The sequence below is a fragment of the Chinchilla lanigera genome, unplaced genomic scaffold (assembly GCF_000276665.1).
Source record: "Chinchilla lanigera isolate Chin_1 unplaced genomic scaffold, ChiLan1.0 scaffold00064, whole genome shotgun sequence".
Classification (NCBI taxonomy): Eukaryota; Metazoa; Chordata; class Mammalia; order Rodentia; family Chinchillidae; genus Chinchilla; species Chinchilla lanigera.
In genome coordinates, this window is record NW_004955465.1 from 4,510,744 (window position 1) to 4,535,684 (window position 24,941).

Below are 24,941 nucleotides of genomic sequence, written 5' to 3' on the forward strand. Positions count from 1 at the left end.
ACAGTGAATGTACAACGTGCTTCTGTCCATTTACTGGAGGACCTGAAATGCGGGTATGATTTGGAAAGACACAAATGTCTCTATCTGGGAACAGAAACTTCTATTATAGTTACAGTTTCATTTTACTGTTGGTCCTATATATACAAATACATAACTGGTACATCAATATCTATTTAAAACTTAACAGATTCAAATAAGTTCTAATATCTGAGCAGAATCCAAAACAGAAACTTAGCACCAATGTTTTATTATGTTTTGATTTTATCAGAGTGACTCAGGCTGAAGGTATTTTAGAAGTAACCTAAGTCTGATTTATTACCTGCACTCAGAGAAGCAAAGATTGCTTTTTGTACAAAATGATTGAATTCAAACAATTACCGAACTCAAGCCCAGGCAGCTTTCTGGGCCATTATCCTGTGGGAAAAGATGACACTTTAAAGGTTATCTCTCTATAAACATAATTCTGTAGGCACTGTAGATAGACAAACAGATAGATAACAATACAAGTAAAATTAATTTTCTCAAATGTAGATGGTATGGATAAAAACAAAGATGTGTTTATATTTTCAATTAAAGTGATTGCAAAAATTTTAAGATTTAATGAAAAGGAATATATATATACGTATATATGTACACACACAGTTTTTCATAGTAAATCACAAATACTTGAATGTGTTGCAAATATGCACATGTACATTTACTAGACAAATACATTTTCTAGGGGGGCTTTTCTACGTGGATATTGCTGGATATTCTGATATTTCATTTTTCTCCTTTCTTGTTGTTCATTTTCTTCTTTCTCTTGTTCATCTGAAGGATTTTGAAACAGGAAAGATAAATATTGTATGTTTGGGCTTGTTCTTTTTACTATTAGCTCATTTATTCTTTAGTAGAAAAGGAAGCCTTATCTTTATTGTGAGTAAACAGTAGACTACAAGGAATATCTTGACAGCCAGGTCTAACTGATTTCTTAAGCAGCAGAGGGCCTAATCTCTCACGAGATATTTTTCTGGTTGTCATCTTGGTCCTCAGTTCTGCATCACACAGTAGATCTGTGTCACATCATAACTGTGACTGACAGTAACAGCACCCACTGTGAACATTTCTTTTATTCTCCCTCTGTGGCAGTAACCGTGCTAAGAAATATGCATTATTTGATATTCACAACAGCTGCGAACAAAACCATGCACTTTAGAGCCAGATACGGTGGTGTATACCTGCAATCCAGCTCTCTGAAGCAGGAGGGTACCAAGTTCAGCCCGGGCAACTTAGCAGCTTGCTAAGACTCTTAGCAGCTTGCTAAGACTCAAAACAAAACAAAACAAAACAAAACAAAACAAAACAAAACAAAGCAAAACAAAATGAAACAAAAAGGGAATTGTAGCTCTGTGTGAAGATCCTGGATTCAGTGCTTAGTACTGCAAAAACAAGCAAACAAAATACTTAGTCAGAAATCAAAGGGAAGGAAAAGAATAAATGAAGATCTCTTTAGTAGGCCACTGATAAACAAAATGCACAGACAGGAGATTAATTATGAAACAGCTTTCCACAGGCTGAAATTCAGGGGAGAGAAAGCTCAGTGGCCAACAATCTCATTTTGCACAAAAAGATGGTGTAAAATCCTGGGTCAAGATGCTTGAGTTCCAGAGCTCATTAGACTAATGAGTGTGAAGTGTTGGTGGTCAGCGATGGCGGCGTTATTCATGCATTTGGGAGTCTGCCTGGAAAGGAATCAAAGATAAAGTCACTCAGCTGCATTAAACCCTGTGGAATTATTAGATTTACAGGATAAACATAATTCATTGCTATTAGAGGTGGACTCAGAAAATCCATCCTTACACTTTGCATTTAAAATAGCCTACAGATAAATACCGAGAACTGCAGGCAAACTTTTGGTCTATAGACTACTCTGTCCCTCAGCCCAATTTGACGTACTCCCTGTGCTAAGATAATTTCCATGTCCTTTTACAAGATCGATAAATTTGCCTTTTCCTTGATTGTGAACTGTCCAGTATTACTGAAGGGGCAGGGAAGGATAAAGACATCTAACATTTAATTTCATGTCTTTTTTTTCTAAAGTGTTATATCAAGTTTTATTGTGTTAAATTTTCTATAGCTGTTAAAAAGGAAAACAAAACACATAGTTCTCTGAATAGCTTTGTGGGCTTGGCATTTGAGCTCTTCTTGTTTGCGAGTATGTGATTCACGCTTTGTTTCCTCAGATTCCATTTTTACCCCTACACAGTGGAGCTTTGCTACCCAACGTCTTCACTTAGCATCTCAGAAGAGCTGGCTGTGGTCGTGGTGGGCCCTTTAATGCTGAGTACAGTCATATTTTTTTTGGTTCTGATCAGATGGGGCTGTCAGCTGCTGTTTGCCTCCTGCCCTGATATCTTGTCAAAGTTAATCATTGCCATGGGACTATGGACAGTTCTAGACCCATTGGCGGTGTTCATAGTGGATACTTTCCTGGGGGTAAGTCAAACAAAATAATCGGAATATGAGTCCTTGACACAGAATTTCGCTTTAGTGTATGAATCTGTTGACATAGGAAGTTTCAGTTATGATGAACATTCAATATTTATCTTAAATTGAAATTATGAAGTCTTTCCTCATAAAATATCTCAGATGCCTAATGTAATCAATGTAAGTGTGATTTTCACTCTCATAGATAAACACTTGCAAAAGAAGAAAATACTGAAATATTGAAAAGTACTTCGAAGTTTTAAAACATCTTCTCATCATTTATTTTATTATATACTTACTGGAAGACTGTAAGTTAGTGGGCAAATGCTGTTCTCATTTTACAACTCGAAGGAAGTAGCCAGTCACAAAGAATTCCATTATTTGCCCAAGGCCGTACAGAGAGCCCACACTTTGCCTAGGACTAAGACCCAGATTTCTTAATTCTGAGGTTGCCATATCTTCCATCACGTCAAAATCTCTCCTTCAAACTTTGAGTCAGTGTATTGCTTTGTGAAATCAAATGTGTACTATCACTGATGACAATTACTCGGTTACATAAAAATATTCAATTTAGTAGTAAGTTTTAGGCTATAATTTCATGCAGAATTGTATCAGTGCAAATTTATTTCAAATAGAAACAAAGAGGTTCAGATTTCAAATTCAAATTTCTTGTTGCTTTGAATTTGTAAGGCCAGAGATTTCCTGGTAAGTGCTTATTGGAGTGTGTGATTCTCAAACTTCTTTGCGCATCAGAGTCTATCACAGGTTTTGCCAAAACAAAAATTGCTGGTCCCTACTCCAGAGTTTCTCTTTCTGTTGATTTGGAATAAGGTCCAAGTTTACATGTCTAGCAAGTTACCACTTGCTGTTCTGGAGGTCACAGTCTGAGAACCACTGACAGTGCGCTGTATAAGAAAGCTCTGAGGAGCAGCCTGGGAGGATCCAGGAATGCAACATAGTTCAGAAAGCAGCAGCTTAGCATGGAAGAGGTGCAACAAGACATCCTCTGTTTCCCTGCCCCTGCCTTTGCAGCCACAAACCCCAACCTGCACCTTAGCAACTTTATCTAAGTCCCATTAAGTTGTTCAGAGCTTTACATTAGGTGACCAAAACAAAATTAAAGCTACTGAAAAAATGTGGAATGACTCAAGCAAAAACATTCTTTAAGATGGAGTCAACCATTGTTGAAGTAATTTTGGTAGGTAAAGGAAGAGAAATCTGAATTTTAGCTAAATTTTTGCATTGAAGACTTTGTCATAAAATGCAGCCCCAAGCAAGGGGGTAGATGGAAAATATATTAATCAAAATGGCCAAATATTGACTTATAAAATTATATTATACAATATCATATGCCCAATGCATATGGAAATTAAAGTTTCACAATTGGTATATACTGTATATGTGTTTATACTCACTCTGCCAAGTAGATCAAACATGGAGTATTTAGCTGGACTCTACTTGTTAATTAGGTCTGACACTGATTCCATTGTCATAATGTGTTCTTAGAACTAAAGACCAAAGTACTGTCCAAACTACATTCATGGAGACATTCTACATCCTGAGTGTTATAGGAAGCAGCTCATATCATCAGAGCCTGCCCCATGTTTACCTCTCTCTCACATGATAGTGTGCTGCTACACCAATACTTCTCAAACTTTAATGTGCTCCCAGATTCCCTGGGATTTTATTAAAATGCTCATACTGATTCAGCCAGTGGGGCCTGAGATTCTGCATTTCCCACAGTTCCTTCATAATAGCAATGATTCTGTTTCCCTGGACCACATCTTGGGTAACAAGGTGCTACATAGAAAGCTTTCTTCCCCTTTGCTGTTTGCTGGGCTGGGCTATCACTTGTGCATTCCTGGGCTGCTCTTAACCAAACTTGTGTCTGAAGCTCTGAGTGCACTGGTATCTTTTTAGGTTTCATATACAAATCTGCACTGCTTATTTCTGAATGGAAATGACTTCTGCTAGACAGCTTTGACCTTGCCAACATATGCAATTATTAACTCTCATCATGCAGATCATTTAACATTATTAAAAGGACCTTAAAACAGTACACAAAGAGCCTACCAGTGTAGCCAGTTCCTATCACTGCTGCTAGGGATTGGAGGCAAAGCCATATGCCAAGCAGAGCTCAAGAGTACTTGACAGGCAAACTGGTTAAGCCAGCAACGACCACTCTCTAGCTTCAAAATCACTGGCCACCTTGATCCCATTGCAGGAGAGGAAATTTTTGGAGCCAGAAATGTTGTGTTTTCAGTGCCATCTCAAATTTTTTTCCACACTGATGATTAGACCCCTTCTGATTCTGTGTGGATCAAGCTAGAGCCAGCTAGGTTTTGTCCACATTCTTACCTCCTGCAGTTTACAGACTAGCAAGAAGGAGATGGTGTTGTCAAGGTTTGTTGAGCAGAAGATGTAGAGGATCCCATCTGCACTAGAAGAGAACCGTATCCCCTGGCATCTCCCAATTCCTCCCAGAGGCCTGATGTGCATATTGAGTGGATGTGGTCCTGGGACTGAGCCTACTTCAATGCCATATGGGAAGCCTCTTGGGAGAGATGAGCAGCTGTCCTTTATGATCATCAGAGGTTTCTCAGAAGGAAACGTCTGCAATGCTCATAGAATTGCTTTCCTTATTCCTGAGGTCCTTACGCAGATTAATGGCCTACCAGCCCACTGTGTCCAAGGCAAATGACAACATGAGCAGGCTTAATTTACACTGGGGTCTCTGATGTAATCTCCAGGAAAGTAGCCTCCAGCATGGCCATCTTAGAACCAGTCCAAAGTCTGTAACCTGATGAAACTGACTTGGATTCTGAAAGATAGATACAGCACCAATATCTCTTTATATTTGGAAAGAAAAGCTAAATGTTTATTCCAAGTCTCCAAAGTTATCAGTTTTCCAGTTAGAATCCATCACATTTTATTGCAGATAGCATTTACTTCCAGTATTCTTAAAAAAAAAATCTCTAAAGTTATGGCAACGGAATTCCCTGGGAGCCTGTAGAAATGCACATGGGCATGCCCCTGGATGGAGTTAAATATGTATTTAAATCTTTTGTCACCAGGTGATTTGATAGCACACTGAAGTTGGGGAAGTACTGATCTAAAGCAGTGGTGCTCAACAGTTGGTCCCTGAAACAACAGGAGTAATATCATTTGGGAATTGATGCAGAATTACAGGCTTGCACAAGGGGCTCTGGGGAGGGATTAACAAGGGATTCTGGTGCTTATCAAAGTCTGCTATTTTAGTCACTTTCTCCTTGCTGAAACATAGCACCCCATACTCACAGCTTTAAGGAAGAGGGGTTCAATTTGCTCATGGTTTTAGCCCATGATTGGTTGGCTCCAGACAGAGACATCCTTTCAGATGCACATGGTGGAGCAAAGCTGCTCAGCTCATGGCAGCAGATGCAGAGCAGGGGAAGAGCGCCAGGGAAGGAAGGGCAAGGGGCTGGATATACGCCCCATGGCACTGACTCCATGACCCCATTTAGACTATGTTCTATTGATGATGCAAGCTATCAAGCTATAAAACCTTTGCCTGAATGGTTCAGGGAAGGATTTAAAATCTAGTGAGGAAACCAAAACTGTACACACACAATGACATAGTGTGAGCAGTGTGTGATGAACACCATTTTCAGGTACGTGGCTCATTCCTTTCCACCCTTTACTCCAACGTCGTTTGCTTGTGAAGTGTTTTCTGACAGCGGTATTTAACAACACACACCCACTGCTCCGGCTATAAGTTGGATATTGAATGTCTCCCGAAGGCTCATGTGTTAAAGGCTTGGCCTCCAGCCTGTGGTACTCCTGGGAGGCAGCAGAACTTTAGGAGGTGGGGTGTGGGGGAGGAACTTAGGCATGAGGGTGTAGCCTTGAAGCGCTGCTGGGGCCCTCCCCCTTCTGTCTTCGCTTCCCGGCCACCATGAGGTCAGCATCTCCCTGCACTGTACATTCCCATCATCATGCACCACCTTTTCACAGATGGAGAACAAAGGAGGCGACTGATGATGAACTGACACTGAGCCAACATAAACTCATCTTGCTTATAAGTTGTTTATCTCAGGTATTTTGTCACACTGATAGAGAGCTGACTAACATACCTACTACACCTTCTTTTCTTTATCTTCCTCATATCATTCATTGATGAATCATATATTATTTATTCTTAGTCTTACTTGTGTGCTTACTAATTATTCACCACCCCACATACACACTGAAAATGAAGCTCCAAGATGGTAATGCTTTTGTCTAATTTTATTCCCTCTTTTATCTTCTGAGTGTAGATGGTAGGAGTTCAATATGGGTGGGTCAAATGAGCGATCTACATCTATGGGTTAGATCATGATCTCAGTCACTTTCCTGTTGCTGGGACAAAATGCCCAGCACCCACAAGTTAAGAGTGGAGGGATTTATTTTGGATCACAGTTGTAGTCCAGAGTCAGCTGGCTCCATGGCAAACAGCATTGTGGAGGGGGCTGGGCAGTGTAGAGCTGCTCATCTTCCAGTAACCAGGAAGCAGAGAGAGAAGGGAAGCACTGAAGAGTGAGATGAACCATTCCGGGTTACTCAAGTTTCCCACCTCCTCCCACTTGGCTCCATCTCCTAACAGCACATTTAATTCTGCCCTCCACTGATGAATACCGAGACTCCTGATCCAGTTGCCTTCTGAAAGCCCTACCTCTGAACATACGAGGGCAATGGGGGACATTCAGATTTAATCCATATCAATCATGTTATTGGCGTCAAACATACCAGTTTTGTTGTTGTTAATGCACCAATGAATCCTGTGTCCACTTTTTTATCTTTAAGGAATAGTAAAAAGTAAGATCTGGAGAAGGAAGAATACATGAAAACAATTACCAGTCTGTTGTTCAGAGTCCTCGCAGTAGGTCCCACTGTGCCAGAGATACTGGTTAACAAATGCAGAGTATAAAAATAAAACATTGGTGTGGTAGACAAAGAAGCTGTAGTTGAGAACTGGAGCATCTGAATTCTAGTCATTGCCCAATTACTACAGTATATTTTAGTGTAGAGAAAATATAAATTAACCTGTCTAGGTTTCTGTTTTCTTCTACACATATGTGATTTGGATTAGCTACTTTTAAAAGCGTCTTAAACTATACTTATGTAATTGTCAGCTTAGAAACTAAAGATATTCTTTTTTCTCTTGTCTTGGAGAAAAAATACCTTACTGTATACTTTCATCGCATATCACTTCCACTTGATGAGGACTATAGTTAAAGAATGCTCATGTTTTACAAATCTTAAAGGCCAATGAGTTTATATGCTGATATTGCAGGTCCTTAGCACTTTATATTTATCTTTTAAAAACTCACTTCTCATTGTTAATTTCCTACCACTTTGTTTGTAACTCTGTATTGTTTGTATTGTTCTCTTGCTATTTTGTAAATGATAGCCTGTCTGTTAATGTTTTCCTCCTTTTATTTTTAAAATAAAAAAATAAAAACTCACTTTCATGTGTTTCTTTATAATCCAATATAAAATGGTTTTCCTCATCTAAAACAAAAGCTTATTTTTTTAAATTAACCTGATGTAAACTTTGGTTTCTAAGCTCACATTAAATAGCCTGATACCTTTTTTATAAGTTTCTAAAATAAACCATTTCTTTTATGCATGGCACAAATTAAATTCCTATCAAATCTGTTTCAGAGATAAAGGAATCTTTCTACCATTGTACTTAATTTCCTCAGATCTTGTGCTCATTAAATTCAAAAGTTAATAGCACATAAATAAAACATAGTTTTACTTCATGAATAGTGTATTGAGAGCACGCATTTAAAGGCTTAAAGGGAAAAATGAAAAAAAGAGTAAACTAAGCATGCAAAGCCCAGCTTTTTTTTTTCTTTCTGGAGCTGAAGATCTGGCAATTTTTGGTACTTAGAAGATTTAATTTAAAAACATTATAGTATCATACAGTCTTTGTGTCTTCAATCTAACTTGATGATCAGTATTTCCATTCTTATTCTTTTACTCTACGTTTTTCTTTGTTAGCGACTTACACATAATGGGGAGGCTCCTATAGCTGATGCAGCGAAGCTCTACTGGATGTTTGTAAGAGCACAACAGCCAGGAATCCTGGGAGTCATGATCACCGTGCTGCTACACATCTTCCTGTTTGTCATTTCTTCCTTGATTTTATATATATATTGTCTCAGGTAAGGTGCTACCGTTATTTTGTTCATCATTCTGTTCAGCCTCCAGTTTTGTTATACACTTAAATTGTGAGACTGTGGTTAATGAACAGAAGTTAGAACCATCTTTACATCACTAAGGTAAAAATTTCCCTGATTGGGTATAACACATGCCACACAAACCTGCCAAGAAATTGTTTGACTTCTGGAGAAATATTTCCCCAGGGTGAACAGAGCCAATTTGGTTGTGAATGTTTATACTTGTCCAAACAAGGCACAAATAAGAATCAAAGAGTAATCCTTTGATATCCAAGGACATTCTGGGAAATTTTCTGGGAAGGATGCCTGCAATTGTCTTTTTCTCCTCCTTCCAACTTGCCTTCTTCCCACAATTCCTACCTCTTGCCAAAATCTGCAGTGTAGGAATCATCCTCTGGCTTTGATCTTGAATATCACAGAGCTTGTTTTGCCAGGTTCAATTTAGTAAACAGTGTACCTGCACTTGTGTGTCTGTGCACATGTGTGCGTGTGTGAAGAAAGAACTATACTGCTTTAGCTAATGAAACTTTGTAGTATAACACAGTAATCCTGCTTCTAGGTATTTAGCCAAAAGACTTGAAATCAGGATTTTGAGGTAATATTAGCCTATCCATATACATTGCAGAAATATTCACAATAACCAAGATGGGGAGTAACATAAATTTATCAGTAGGTGAATGGATAATAAGATAAACATGTATAATGAAATATTATTCAGCATAAAAAGAAAGAAATCCTACAATCAATATGCAACAATGTGAATCTTGAGGATATTGTACTAAGTGAAATGTGCTAGTTACAAAAACACAACTACTACATGATTCCACTTAGAAGAGGTACCTAAAATATTCAAACTAAAAAATAAAAAAGTAGAATGGTGATTTCCAGTGCTGAGGAAAGGGGGAAAAGGAATTGCCATTCAACAAGTATAAAGTTTCAGTTATGCAAGATAACTGAGTTATAGAGATCTATTTATTATACAATAGTGTGCTTATAGTTAACAATATTATGTTGTGCACTTAAAATTTAAGAGATTAGATCTCATGTTAAGTGTTCTTACCCCAATTTTTTAAAAGTTCTAGGAAGTGATTAATGCAGGGTCCCTTGAGAGTACAGAGAAAAGAAAGTCAACACAGGTCTAGAGGAGTTTGGGGGCAAGCAGCCAAAGACTTCAGTGGAAATATAACACTTGGATAATCTTTGAAGCTTTAATGTAATTTAGCTAGAAGAAAAACAGAGGCAAGCATGTTTGCAGGCAAAAGGAAAAGATGAATAAATACAGTCTCGAGAAAGCAGAGTATATAGTATTTGACAAATCTGAAGTATTTTGATATGGTTGGAGTTCAGAATATGGACATATGGCAATTGGCTGAGATGAGACTAGAAATATCATCCAGGACAGATGATAAAAGATTTTGCTATTGTGCTAGAAAGCTTGGATTTGAATTGTAAAAACAATGAATGACTTTAAATAACTTTAATTTTAGGAAAATCATTCTGCCACTTAGGAAGGAAGGTAGATTTTAAAAAGATAGTGTTGAAAATAGGAAAATCTAGTTAAATACTTTGATAGTTTAAGCAAGACCAGTCATGAGCCCTTACTAAAGAGAACAACATGAGAAACAGAAAGTTGGGGTGTACTTAAGAATTAGTTAAAACGCAGAATGGAGTTTTTGGAGTTGTTAAAAATTCAAGGTGAAGGAGAGGATTAAATTAGTATAACCTCGGGTTTTTGGAGTTGTGGAGGGGTGGCTGTCTCTCTCAGACAGTAATGAGATAGAAAGCAAACGCTTACAGGAGATAGATGATGAGTTAAATTTTCATTCAGATTGATCTTGATATCTTTGATGTTGCCAAGGGAGAATATGTCATAGGAAGTTGGATAGATGAGCTTAGAACTCAGAGAAATCAATGTAGACTATGGATTTATGGGGCTGAAAGCTTGAGTTTCATTGCTTTGCAAGATAGAGGCTAACTTGCAGTGGGTTAGCTGAGCATAGCATGAGAACAAAGGGTCTGTATTTACTGGTTTTCCTTTTGTCATAGAGGTCTGATGTAAGTGGAAAGTGGTTAAAATAAGATACCTTAAAAAGAATAACTAATTGTGGATGTGGCATCAATTTCTATGTAGAATTGAAAATTCTACATGGAAGGGAATTGTGGAAAATACCTAGGCAAAGAAGGGCAATCAGCTGGATGAGGTCTCTGAAGACATAAAGCAGAACACAGGTAGAGATGACTGTAGTTGCAGTTTGGAAAAAGATCTTGTCTTTTGCTGTGATAAAGAAAGAGGCAGGGATGAATGCAGATGCTTGGAGATCTGTGGCAGGGTGCAGGGGGAGTGAACATATGATAGTCATTATGATTGTAGGAGGTGAACTCCTCCAGTAGACTGAACAATCTCGGATGCGCCCCTTAGGTCACTAACATCGCTGTAGTAAAATTGCCTAATTCTCCAGGGGATATGTGTTGTGTAGGCCCAGGCTTGGTTTATATTTTGACGTGTCATAAATGCTCTATGTCATCTTTCCAGGGCACGTACTTTCCTGGGGAAGGGAAAAAGTCTTTCCTGATCATTCACTTTTGATTTGACCACTCACGTAGTGAACCTGCCCCTAGGCAAGGTTGTTCATTTGCTAGATTTTAGGCATTTTCTTGGGTAACATGGTAAAGATAATACATATGTGTAGATTTAATGGGGCTCCCCATGAATAATCACTTTATTATTAGAAATGACTATTCACAGTTAAAGAAGTAAAATAGTACGTCATGTAGATTAGACTTCTGTAAGTAGAGAATTACCAAATAATGTAATATGTTATTTATCCTTGCATCAAGACATATCTTCTAACTTAAAATAAAACAAGTGTTTGCAGTCATACTGTTCATTGTTTGATGTACAGATTACTTGCAAAATGTGAAAAATTCAGGGTAGAATTTAGGCATCAAGTATTTAGGATTTGTTCTTTTGCTACCTAAAGCAAAAATATTTCTTTTAAGTTAGAACAAGAAAATCACACAACCAAGAAATGTTGATGGGGGAACAGGAAACTAAGGAGATGGAGAATGATAAAAGTGAAGATGTGGGATGTCTGGACATTATTATACAGAATTAACCTGAAAAATTTAAGAGAAATAGTCAAGTTTTATGTACTTGTTCAACATACTTAACCTAGTCTATTTGAACAAACCATGCTTTATTATTCCAAGTTTTGCTTGAATTATAAAAGCAACTAATCTTAAGGCTATTTTTTTATGATGACAGTTATAGTAATCTCCTATAGGGAAAATATCTGTGTTTTCCATGAGTAAACAAACTCATTCCAGAGTGTCAGCTGGAAAATCTCTCTTAATGCAATTTGTGAAGTATCTTTCTCTGAGAAGGAATAATGTGGAGAAGACAGTTCTTCTATGAGGGAAGCACTACCCACAGCAGATGCCCCTGGCCAATGCAGTGGGGTTCCGATTTAGCACAGAAATAGTGGAGAGACACAGAAACTGTAGGAATTTCACGTTGGTGAAAAGTGCCAGTGCCGATTTCTGCATGTTGACTGATTTTGATTAGCATCCTCAATCAAAATGTTAAAGCAACGATCCTAAGTCTTTTGTTGACACAACAGCAGTGGTGTATCTGACCTTATGTAACACAACAATCAAGTCTATTGTGCTGGCTGTTAATAGAGATTTTTGTTTAGCTTTGTGCAGCAAAAGCTCCATAGGATGGGAACTGGCTGTGCAAATTCAAATATGTACCCTGCAGAGATTGGCTGATTGGCCCTTATTCTTCCAAAATCCTTGGTGATTGCCTGCTGATGGGTTTCTACCAAAAAACTCACTCTTAATGGTTCTGAGAGAATAGTTGATTGAGATACCAGCTCCTTGTCTCTGTGCAAGGAAGCTCTTGATCTGGGTATAAATATGTGGACTTGATTTTATACATTGTTTTAATAAGAATTAATATTTTAATGAGTTTTCCTTATTCTAGAAAGAATGTATAATACTTAGGCAAAAACTGAGACTGCAGAACAAAATCAAAAGGTAAATTTAAAAACATCAATAATCTCACCACCTAACAAAGCATTATTAATCTTCTCATAAATGTATTTTGATATCTTTCCCATGTCAATATTTTTTAATGTTGAATTTATATACTGTGAGTGTGTTGACTCACTTCTTCATGTGTTGACTTTCACCTTAATATTATATGATAAACATTTTATATTTTTAATTAATTTGATGAACATATAGTGCCTATACACAAGTTTCACTGTATAAATAGTATAAAATATTTAAATATTTATTGCTAGACAGGAGTTTGTTTCATATTTTTATGCATCTTATACAAAACTCTGATAAATATCTTAAGGCACATGGTCTTTCCATGTTTAAATTATCCTTTTGAAAGCATCATACAGCATATAAGGGTTTAGAAATTAAGATGTTCTGAAGACATTGATAACTATTGAAAACTTGTCTCTAAGGATGTTTTATGAATTTATACTACTGTAACAGCAGATGAGGACACTTATAAATCCATAGTCACATCATTCGCTAGCCTTTTGAAATCTAACACAGAAATAGAATCTCAGCCTTTTTCTAAATGTGTGTTCTTTGTTTACTAAACATTCTTAGCATGCTTATTACTCATTCATAGTTATCTTTGTAAATTGCCTTTCAAGTATCCATTTGCCTTCCTTTCTAAATTATTCAAATTATTTTGCTTTGCAGTCTTATATGAATTTTATATATTGACGGTAATAACCTTTTAGTTTTAGTGGATATTTTCTCTATTTTCTAGTTATCTTTCAAATTTATTTATTTTAAAAATAAAGATATTTACCCATTCAATTTGTTATTGTTTGATTTCCTAATAATGACTATTCTTTCTGGGTTAAAATGGAATCTTGGTGTTGGGGCAATTTGTATTTCTCTAATGGTCAATGATATTGAGTGTTTCTTCATATATTTATTGGGCATTTGTACTTCTGTGAAGTGTCTGTTCATTTGAATACCACTCTGCCTTAAGATGAGAGACAGCTTCAGGAGTCTTGGTGATCACCTCCCCCATTGGTGTGGGAGACAAGCTGAGACCTGGACAGCTTCAGGCACCTTGGTGAGCTGCCCCCAGCAGTTGCCCATCAGTGTGGGAGTCATGCTAAACCCCAGAAAGCTTTGGGAGCACCAGAAACCACCCTTACTCTCTCCAATCATGGGAGCCATGCTGATCACCAGGGAACTTTGGATTATTGCCCTGCCACTCCCACAGCATCACAGGAGTGAGGCTGAGCTCCAGGGAACCTCTGGATCTGTGAAAATGACAAAAAGATGGATCAAAATGCAATTTTAGACCTCCATCCTACCCAGAACAAGTCAAGGAGACATCAACATAGAAGAGCTTGGAAGTCCTACACCTGAAATTTGTGTAATGATAGCAACTGAAGTAAAGAAAGAACTCCATCAGGCCATAGAAGAAATGAGATCAGAAATATCTCAGCTGTAAAAAGAAATGACAACAAAAATGAAAGAATTGTTCAGCACATCTATAGAAGACACATAAATAATAGAGGAGTGTAGGATAATGATGGAAACATTGAATGAACAATATAGGAAAGAACCAGAATGCATGAAACAGATTCAAATAGATATCTAGGAAATTAAAATTTCCATTGAAAGCTGGCAAAACCGCTTGAATGAAGCTGAAGATTGACTTTCAGATCTTGAGGACAACATTGCAGCTAATGATTGCAAAAGGAAGGATCTCTTAAAAATAACAAGGAACCAGGAAATAACAATACAACAGCTACAGGATGAGGCAAAGAAAAGCAATGTAAGATTAATAGGTGTCAACAAAACAGCAGGAGTCAACACAAATGACATAAAAAGACTATTTGCAGCAGTAATAGCTGAATATTTTCCAAGCATGGAAAAAGAATCAGACATACAGTTCAGTGAGGCATATAGAATTCCGATTAGCCATAACCAAAATAAATCTACGACCAGACATATGGTGATCAAGATCCCAGAAATTCAGCAAAAGGACAGAATATTGAAAGCTGTTAAAGAAAAAAAAAAGAGATCACCTATGAAGGAAAGCCCATCAGAATCCTGGCAGATATCTCAACACAAACCATTAAGTCAAGAAGAGCTTGGAGAGAAGGATTTCAGGTCCTGAAAGATAACAACTTCCAACCAAGATTGATGTATCTTGCAAAACCATCCTTCAAAATTGATGGAGAAATAAAATATTTCCACAATAAAGAGCAACTAAAGAACTTCATGAGTGCCAAACTAACCCTACAAATAATACTAAAGGATATTTTAGAAAGAGATAAAAATGACCACAATTTCAAGAACAACAACAGAAAGGAACCACCAAGTAGGCCAAGCAATTAAACAGAGGGAAAAAGGAGGAACCAACAACAGGAAAATAACATGACAAAGATAAGTTAATACATATCAGTTATAACCATCAATGTAAACGGTCTCAACCCACCAATCAAAAGAAGCAGACTGGCAGAGTGGATCCAGAAATAAAATGCAACAATATGCTGTATACAGGAAACACATTTAACTCTAAAGGAAATTCACAGACTGAAAGTCAAAGGATGGAAAAAAAATACTCCATGTAACAGGAACCCAGAAAAAGTAGGGGTAGCTGTTATGTTTGCAGACAATGTGAATTTCAAATCAAGAATGATCAAAAGAAATAAAGAATATCACTACATAATTGTTAGGGGAAAACTGCAAGAGGAAGAGATAACAATCATAAATATCTATGCACCAAATACAGGAGCACCCAATGCTATAAAGCAAATTTTAACAAATGTAAAAAATCAAATAAATCAAAAAAATCAAAAATCAAATAAGCAGTAACACAATCATAATAGGGGACTTTAACACCCCATTGTCACAAAGAGATAGGTCAACTAGAGAAAAACTCAGCAAAGAAATTACAGAACTAAACCAAACTTGTGAACAAATGGACTTAGTAGACCTTTACAGAGTGTTCCACCCAACAACATTAGAATGCTCATTCTTCTCAGCTGCACATGTGACATTCTCTAAAATGGACCATATACTAGCACATAGAACATGCTTAAGTAAATGCAAAAGAATTGAAATTATACCATGTACATTATCTGACCATAGTGCATGAAACTGGAAGTGAATGACAAAAGAATTGCAAAAACTCCATAAACACATGGAAATTAAGTAACACTGTCCTGAACCCCTGATGGGTCACAGGTGAAATTAAAGAAGAAACGAAGCAATATTTACAATCAAACAAAAATGCAGATATAACTTGCAGGAACCTGTGGGATGCAATGAAAGTAGTCCTCAGAGGAAAATTTATAGTGGTGAATTCCCATCTCAGGAAAACAGAATGAGCACAAATGCAGGGATTTAAGCTTCTAGAAAAAGAAGAACAAGTCAAGCCCAAAGCCCAAAGAAGGCAGGAAATTACAAAGATCAGAGCAGAAATTAATGCAATGGAGACTAAGAAAACAGTATAAAGAATTAATGAATCCAAGACTTGGTTCTTTGAAAGAAGAAATAAAATTGATATATCCCTAACCAAACTTATCCATAAAAGGAAAGAAAAAACTTAAATTCATGCAATAAGGAATCAAAAGGATGAAATCACTACAGATCCTGTAGAAATTCAGAAGATCATCCATACCTACTTTGAAAATCTTTATTTTCATAGCATGGAAAACACACAGGACATGGACATATTCCTAGATATGTATGAATTACCAAAGCTGACTGAAGATGTTATAAAAATCTGGAATAACTCATTATCAGCCAATGAAATTGAAAATGTAATAAAAAACTTGCCAACAAAGAAAAGTCCAGATCCTGATGGATTCACAGCTGAATTCTACAAGAAATTTAGAGACAATCTAATGCCAATTCTCCTCTCAAGCTCGTTAATGTAATAGAAAGGGAAGGAATTTTCCCTATTTCATTCCTGGAGGCAAGTATTATCCGGATACCAAAACCAGAGAAAGACCCAGCCAAAAAAGAGAACTTCAGGCTAGTCTCCTAAAGGAGTGTAGACTCAAAAATTCTCAAAAATTAGCAAACAGAATGCAACAAATCATCAAGAAGATTATACACCATGACCAAGTGGGATCCATCCCAGGAATGCAGGTACGGTTCAATATATGCAAATCAATCAATGTAATACACCATATCAATACAGCCAAAGCCAAAGTAATATGATCATCTCAATAGATGCAGATAAAGCTTTTGATTGTATCTAACACTCATTCATGATAAAAACCCTACAGAACATAGGAACAGATTTTCTTTACCTCACTCTGATAAAAGTGATCCATGACAAATCAACAGCCACCATCATACTAAATGGACAAAAACTGAAAGCTTGTACTTTAAAATCAGGAACACAACAAAGATGTCCACTGTCACCACTCCTATTTAATATATTTATGGAAATATTAGCCAGAGCAATTAGGCAAGAGAGAGAGAAATAAAAGTAATAAATATATGAAAGGAAGAAGTGTAATTATCATTATTCACAGATGAAATGATACTCTACACAGAAGACACCAAAAAGTCGACCAAAAGGCTTATAGATTTAATAACCAAATTTAATAGTGTAGTTGGATACAGAGTCAACACCCAAAAATCAATAGCATTCTTGTACACAAGCAGCAAACAGACTGAAAAAGAAATCAGGGAAATCACATCTTTCATAATCACATTTTAAAAAATGAAATACTTAGGAATCAATCTAACAAAGGATGTAAAACATCTATACAGTGAAAATTACAGTACTCAGAAAAAAGTGATCAAAGACAATTTCAGAAAAGGAGAGATATTCCTTGCTCATGGATAGGAAGAACCAACATTGTGAAAATGGCCATACTCCCAAAATTGTTGAGCAGATTCAATGAGATCCCAATTAAAATACCATTAAGTAGACTTCACAAATCTAGAGAGAACATTCCTAAAATTCATCTGGAACCAGAAGAGGCCTAGAATAGCAAAAGCAATCCTGGGAAACAAAGGAAAGGCAGGCAGCATCATAATCCCTGACCTGAAATTATACTACAAAGCTACTGTGATAAAATCGCATGATACTGGCAAAAAAACAGACCTGAAGATCAGTGGAACAGAATAGAAGATGAAGATACAACTACAATATAGTCAGCCACCTTATCATTGACAAAAGGGCCAAACATGTTCACTGGAACATAAATAGCCTCTTTTATAAATAGTGCTGGAAAAACTGGCTCTCCACATGCTGAAGACTAAACCTAGACCCATGTATATCATCCTGCACTAAACTAAAGTTAAAATGGATCAAATATCTAAATATTAAAATGGAAACACTAAATCTACTGGAAGAGAAAGTAGGTAGAAATCTTGAAGACATAGGGGTAGGGAGAGAGATCATGAACAAAAAACCAAACCGCATGGGAAATACAGAAAAGAATCAAAAACTGGGATCTCATATTATTGGAAAGTTTTTGCACATCAAAAGAAATCAGAAACAGAGTAAACAGAAAACTCATGAATTGGGAAAAAAATCTTAGCCAACTGTCCCTCAGACAAAGGTCTTCTATATAGAACATATAAAGAATTAGAAAAAGTCAGTCCCCCAAAATTCGAAGACCCAATCCAAAAATGAGCATCCGAGCTAAATACACACTTCTCAGATGAAGAAATACAAATGACAAATAAATATATGAAAAAATGTTCAATATCATTGGTCACTTGAGAAATCCAAATTAGAACAATGCTGAGATTTCATCTCACCCCAGAAAGAATGGCTATCATCAAGAAATCAACCAATAACAAATGCTGTAGAGGCTGTGGGTAAAAACAAACTTCCTCCACTGTTGGTGTGAGTGTTTTCGCTGTGGAATTCAGTGTGGAGATTCCTCATAAAACTGGGATTAGAGGCCCTGCTTTACCCAGCTATTTCCCTTCTGGGTATTTTTCCAGAAGATTTAAAAACATCATACCCCAGTGGCACCCATGTTTATAGCAGTACAATCTGTCAGCTAAATCTTGGAAACAACCCAAATGCCCATCAACTGAGGAATGGATAAAAAAGACGTGGTATTTTTATACAATGGAGTATTACTCAGCTATGAAAAAGATAAACATAAGTCTTTTATAGGTAAATGGATGCAACTAGACTCATAAGTGAAATAAATTGAACCCATGTGTGTAAACATCATATTGTCTCCTTTGTGTAAGAATCTGAAAGAGTAAATAAAACTCAAAAGGTACAATAGATAGTGTAAAAGTGAAAGAAAGTGCTCAAAGGGTAGGAACAACTGGGATGAGAGAAAGGAGAAAAAGAAAGAAAAAGGAAGGGAAAACTATATATATATATATATATATATATATATATATAAGGATAGCTGGGATAATTGTATGCTGATGTCTATTGTTTTATTGAGAGGAATAGTTAAAGTTTGAATTTTTTGAAAATTTTGCATGCTTGTATCTGGTAATCTGAACAACTAATTTGAAGACAGCAATATGCAATATAACAACCATGGGAGAATTTCTACCACCTTGTTTAGTGAAGCTCCACATCATTTCTATTATTTCAAAATCATTTTTTATTCTTTCTAATGGTTTGATCAATCTTGCATTCTTATATCTGGTAATCTGAACAACTTTGTTGAGTATCATGATATGTAATATAACAATGACTGCTAATTCCTGTCATTTTGTTTTGAAACCCTGTATTATTTTTATTGTTTTTGTGTCATTTTGTTTTTGTCTATGCTGTTGCTATTTTGTTATTTTTTAAATTCTCTTTAAAATAAAAAGATGAATTTGAGTCATAGGAAAATAGATACACTTTGAGAACATAATGTTAAGTGAGGTTAATCAGACACACAAGCTTAAATATTGCATGTTTTCTCTTACATGAAAAATTCAAAGTATAAATGAAGAGAGAAATAGAAGATGCAGCATAAGAAGTAGAGAAGTATATTTTTTTCCAAAGGGGAAGTGGATCTAGAGATGGAACTTGAGGGGGAAGGATGATAGCAACAGAGACGGGAAAAGAAATTAAGATGCGTCATACACATAGACCAACCACACACAAGGCATGGAAACATTATCTACTGCAAGTATTTGCAAAGAAAATGAATAGGATCAAGAGACAGGTGGAGGGAGAGGGAGAGCAGGGAAAGAATGAGAAAGGAATTAAGATGAGTTACGTATGTACCCCGACTCTCCAAACTGAATGTTAGTGTGGTATACATGCACTAACAAAATAAATACACTTAAAATTCACACCTGGCAAAGTTTTTATCTCTGTTTAAATAATTCAGAAGTTTGAAAGCTTCCTCATCTTGAAATTTTACACCTATTTTTTTGTATTTGTATAAAGATTTTTTTGGAATTAAACTCTGTATTATAAAAATGAAGACTCATTTGATATGGACAGTGCCAAGATCTCAAGGGGATGTCTTTCTATCTTTTATTGTACTGCTCTGTTGTTCACATTTATTATATTATTTTTAGATATTAGTTATTTGCCATTTTAACCTATTGGGTTTTTAAAAGTAATTAAAATTCATCATTTTTTGTTTCCAGTGTGGTGGACAGAGTGGGCCTCTTTCTTCTAGAACTTCTTTTACAAAATTTTCTTTTTACCAAACTTTTAGGAATGACCATTTATAAGTGTTGGCATCGGAGAGAGGCTGTGAGGGTGTTTGGCCTCACAGCATTCCTGGTTTCATGAAGACAGTTTAATTATAAATCCTTTATCTGAATACTACCAAAGCTCTACAGGCTGCTTACACATTGTTTATAATGCACAAAGAATGAAAAATTACAATTTAAGTGTCAGATTTATTTAAGCTTTTACATTCCTGGAAGCTGTAGACAAATTTAAAGGCTGGTACTCAAGATAATTACTTTTGAGGGTGCTTAGGTCTTCTTAGTCATCGATTTAATAGTTCTAAATAGCCTTATAAGTTTTAGCTGCTGTCATTTATTGCTCAGGAAAATTAATTCAGATTAAAATAATTTAAAGACAGGTTTTGATGAAAATATTACGAGTATATTCATTGTCAAGAGACTATGTATGAGATAATCCAAGATTTTACACTTTCTGAATAAGTTGAGTTTCCACCAACTTTATCAATTAAACAACTGAATGAACAAATAATCAAATCCAGCAACTACCACAAACCGAGGAAGAGTGCATGTGCATAATCCCCCACGCTGGGTGTCTTAATGGCACATGTTCCTTAATCAAGGGAAAATATTATTTGCCACATTGAGGGAAAGGTTCTAAAAGTTTTGTCATATAGAACTAAATAATTTTTATTGCTTGAAATTATCATCTGGGTTAAAATCATTCTACACTGGAAGGCGGGTATGGGATATGCCTATTATGCTGTACTTGCCTAGGAATAGAGATATTTTAAAGTTTTAGGTATTATATTGTGTCAGCTCTGGGAAATGGAATGGTTGGAGTCAAAATGGTTCACTGCTGTGGTGGCCCTATACACTGGGTGTCTACCCCTTTACTCCTTAGACCCTAAGCTGTCTGGTGTGGGCGAATGAGCCTTGCTGGATGCTTTAACCTTTTCTCAGTTGCATAAAGGCTCTGTTTGCTTCCCAGCTCCATCCATCTATAGCTGCAAGCATCTGGGAAAGATAAACCAAACATTCTTTGATATGCTGTTTTTATTTCTTGTAAAGACAAAATAAAAGCTGGTAAGCTAAGATTACAATAGTTAATTATTTATTCGATGAATTGATTTTGTATAAATTAGCGTACTTCGAATACCCCGACGATTAAAGACACTGAAGCAATCTACTGGAACTTGGCTTTTCCTTCCCGGCATGTAGGAAGCAGGGTGTGCGCATGTTGCGAAACAGATGTCAAGAAGGTCTGCGCACCTTGGTGAAGGGACAAGGTTCAGATTGTCCAGTTAGCGCATTCTAAATCCTTGCCTTGAGGTTGTCTTAGGTGGCTGGGAAGTTTCCTTTCCTACTTTCATGTAAGGACTTGCATCTGACAGAGTAATCTTTGTGACTGGTGCCCTCTGCACTTCTGTGGACACTTCATATTCTCTGTAAATCTCCCTGAAGAGTTTCCACCAACTTCATCAATTAAACAATTGAATGAACAAATAATCAAATCCAACAACTGCCACAAACTAAGGAGGAGTGCATGTGCATAATCCCCTGCACCAGGGTTGTTTTTTTTTTTTTTTTTTTCCCCCCTCCGGTACCGAGAACCGAACTCACGACCTTCGCTTGCCAGGTAGGCGCTTTTGCCACTGAGCTAAATCCCCAGCCCTGCACCAGGGGTTGTAATGGCACAGAAGTGGCCAAGCTGGAATGAAAAAGAAATTCATAGCATGAGAACATGCCATTTTCCCACAGGGAACTCAGGAAAAGGTTGTTTTGTTTTGTTTTATTTTATTTTGTTTTTTTTTTTTTTCTCTTATTTCTCCTCCGCACTAAAAAAGTGCCTGGAATACAGTGGAAAACAGCAAATATCTGCTGAATTAACATGAATAAATAAAGAACATATTTCCTTTTATGGTGAAGATACATCTTTTGAAGTAAATATAATTAACAGCCTACATTTTCAAATGACACTTTTTGTCTGCAAGAGTTTTTCATTTTGAATTCCTAGGCAGAACATAATGAAGTTCAAAAAGATATACATGCGCTTTCATGTAGTATATTAATTTGACTTATCAAAGTGAGCAGAAGAGATGGTTAGTTTGACTCTTTAGACAACGACCAACTTTAAAAAATACAATAAAATGTGCACAGGAAAGTTAAAAGTATCAGAACACTGCTCATAGCAGGGGGCATGTGAAACGTTTAGTTAAAACACATTTGAAAATTCCAATAACCTAGGGAAATGATAACCATGCTACAGATACAGAAGATTCTCTGCCTTCTTGAAAACTCTGTGCATTAACTTGCTAATTCCAAATCTTGATTCTACTGCCCCCAGTCCCCATTCTCCGCCTTCTGCCCAAGGAGTCTTTTCTCTCTAATGATCTGTTAAGTAGGTTAATATGAAGCATGGTCAGATGCTCAGCACTGCAGATGGGCTCCCGGTGATCTTGATCACACTTACGAAGGAGTTGTAATTCTGCAACTGCAAAATGACAGAAGGTGCCTCTGTCGCTAGTATGGCTTCAGTGCTTAAGCAGCAGCTTTCTTTCCCACTGACAGTGATTATGAGTCCAAGACCTCGTCCCAGTACCATGCTTTCTCAGTGCCTAGGACCTCATAGGTGAGTTCAATTTGAGACAGGGTTGCTTCTATTCTGGTTTACTTCCTTCTTATGATTTGGATTTGCCTAAGAGAGATGCCAAATGGGTCTAACATAATCTCATCAGTTAGTGCCCTCAAAGGAATATCAGTCAGGAGAAGCTCAGACAGCTAGTCCCTTAAGCTGGTTGTAAGAATAATAGAACCTAAACTTAACCAACATATAATACTACTATGTGACAGTAATCTCAGAATCTCCAGGAATTGATTCAAAAATTTTCTGCCATATTATCCTATGTATTGGCATATGGAGATTACTCAGAGGGCTTCCACACTTCATGACATTGTTTCTGCCAAGGATTTCTTCCATAGGACCCTGAAAATACAGGTAAGAAAGTCCAAAATAGACAAATTGTACCACATCTAATTTACAGCACTGCATACTCCCTGAAGGAAACAATCAATAGAGATAAAGGGTAATTTAAGAGTGGGAGAAAATCATTAAAAATCTTTTATCTGGAAAAGGGTGAATATCCAAAATACATAAGAAATTTCTTCAACTAACTCAACAATAACAAAATAAACAAATGGCCCTATTAAAAAGTTAGCTAAGAATTTGAAGAGACATTCTCTAAGGAGGATAGCAACATGGCCAAGCACACATGAAAATATGGTCAGTATCACTAATTATTAGGAAAATGCAGACCAACACCACAATGAATTATCACTTCACACCCAGTAGGACTATCACTATCAAAAGAACAGAAGTAACAAATGAGGGAAAAGATGCAGAGAAGTTGGAGCCCTTGTGAACTATTTATGGGAAAAGAAAATAGTGCAAGTATTTTGTAAAACAGCAGAGTAATTCCTCACATAATTAGAAATCTACTGCATCATCTAGCAATTCCACTTCTGGACTTTATCCTAAAGAATTAAATGCAGACTATCTAAGAGTTTTGCAGAACCATCTTCATCATAGCAGTATGCACATTGTTCAAGAGGTGGGAGCAACCTTAATGTCAAATTAGTGGATGAGTGGATAAAGGGGAAGTGGTATATACATACATGGAACATTATACACATCAGAAAAGCAAGGATATCCTCTTATGTGGTGTGATATCAATAAATAATGAGAGCATTTTATGTTAAATAAGACAAGCTGGATGAATTCTGTGTTGTTTCACTCATATTAAGTATCTAAATTACTCAGAATCATAAGAATCAATGTGAAAAGGTGATTATCAACACTGGAGGGAGGAAGATAAATTGGTCTCTAGTGGATTAAAAGTTTCAGATTTGCAAGATTAAAAAGTCACAGGGCCCTGATACACGACACTGTGGATGTACTACTGAGCAATACACATGGAAATGACTAAGACAGTACACAATAACAACAAGCAATCACATCACTTTTCTCTAACAATGAGTGTGGCCAAGTGGTTCCATCTGGCTTGAACCTTGGCTCTGCCACCAGTTGTGTGTCCTTGGACAATGGTTTTAGTTCTTTGACTCTGTTTATCTTTCAAACATGAATAATAAAATGAAGTTTAAAACATTAAAGAAAATTTAATATATGTAAAATGTGTATTGCCTTCACTTAATAAATATGAATATTAACTACTGTGAGTTTCTATTGGCAGTATGAGAGTAACTACTAAATCTGCTCCATTGGCATAAATTAGATTATTTAGTATATTTCTATTGAAATAATAATTTAGGTAATTATTCTTAGTTCTAATATTTAGTTCATCCAAGGCAAACTCAAATTTAATCCAACAATTTAGAACTTTAATTAATGTTGACAACTCTGTCTGTATGTATATTTATACAGGTAGATGAAGTGTGCTCAAAAATTGTAGTTAATGTTTAAATTTTAAAATTTATTACAGTAAAGGATACATTGTCATTAATCCCCTTCAAGATACACCCCCTTGCTTCAGACACACTATGACATTGTTCTTGACAATGTATCTTTTATTGTAATAAGTTTTTAAAAATTTTAAGCATTCATGGTATTTTTGATTA

General features: G+C 36.4%; 1 protein-coding gene across 1 annotated transcript in view; it reads left to right on the plus strand.

The window, feature by feature from the left end:
- Ofcc1 (orofacial cleft 1 candidate 1) overlaps positions 1–24,941 on the plus strand; it is a 310,574-nt gene that overhangs the window by 205,637 nt on the left and 79,996 nt on the right. Inside the window, exons 15-16 of the mRNA XM_013521801.1 lie at positions 2,223–2,475; positions 8,491–8,654. Coding sequence (XP_013377255.1) covers positions 2,223–2,475; positions 8,491–8,654 — 417 coding nt within the window. The remainder of the gene's footprint in view (positions 1–2,222; positions 2,476–8,490; positions 8,655–24,941) is intronic.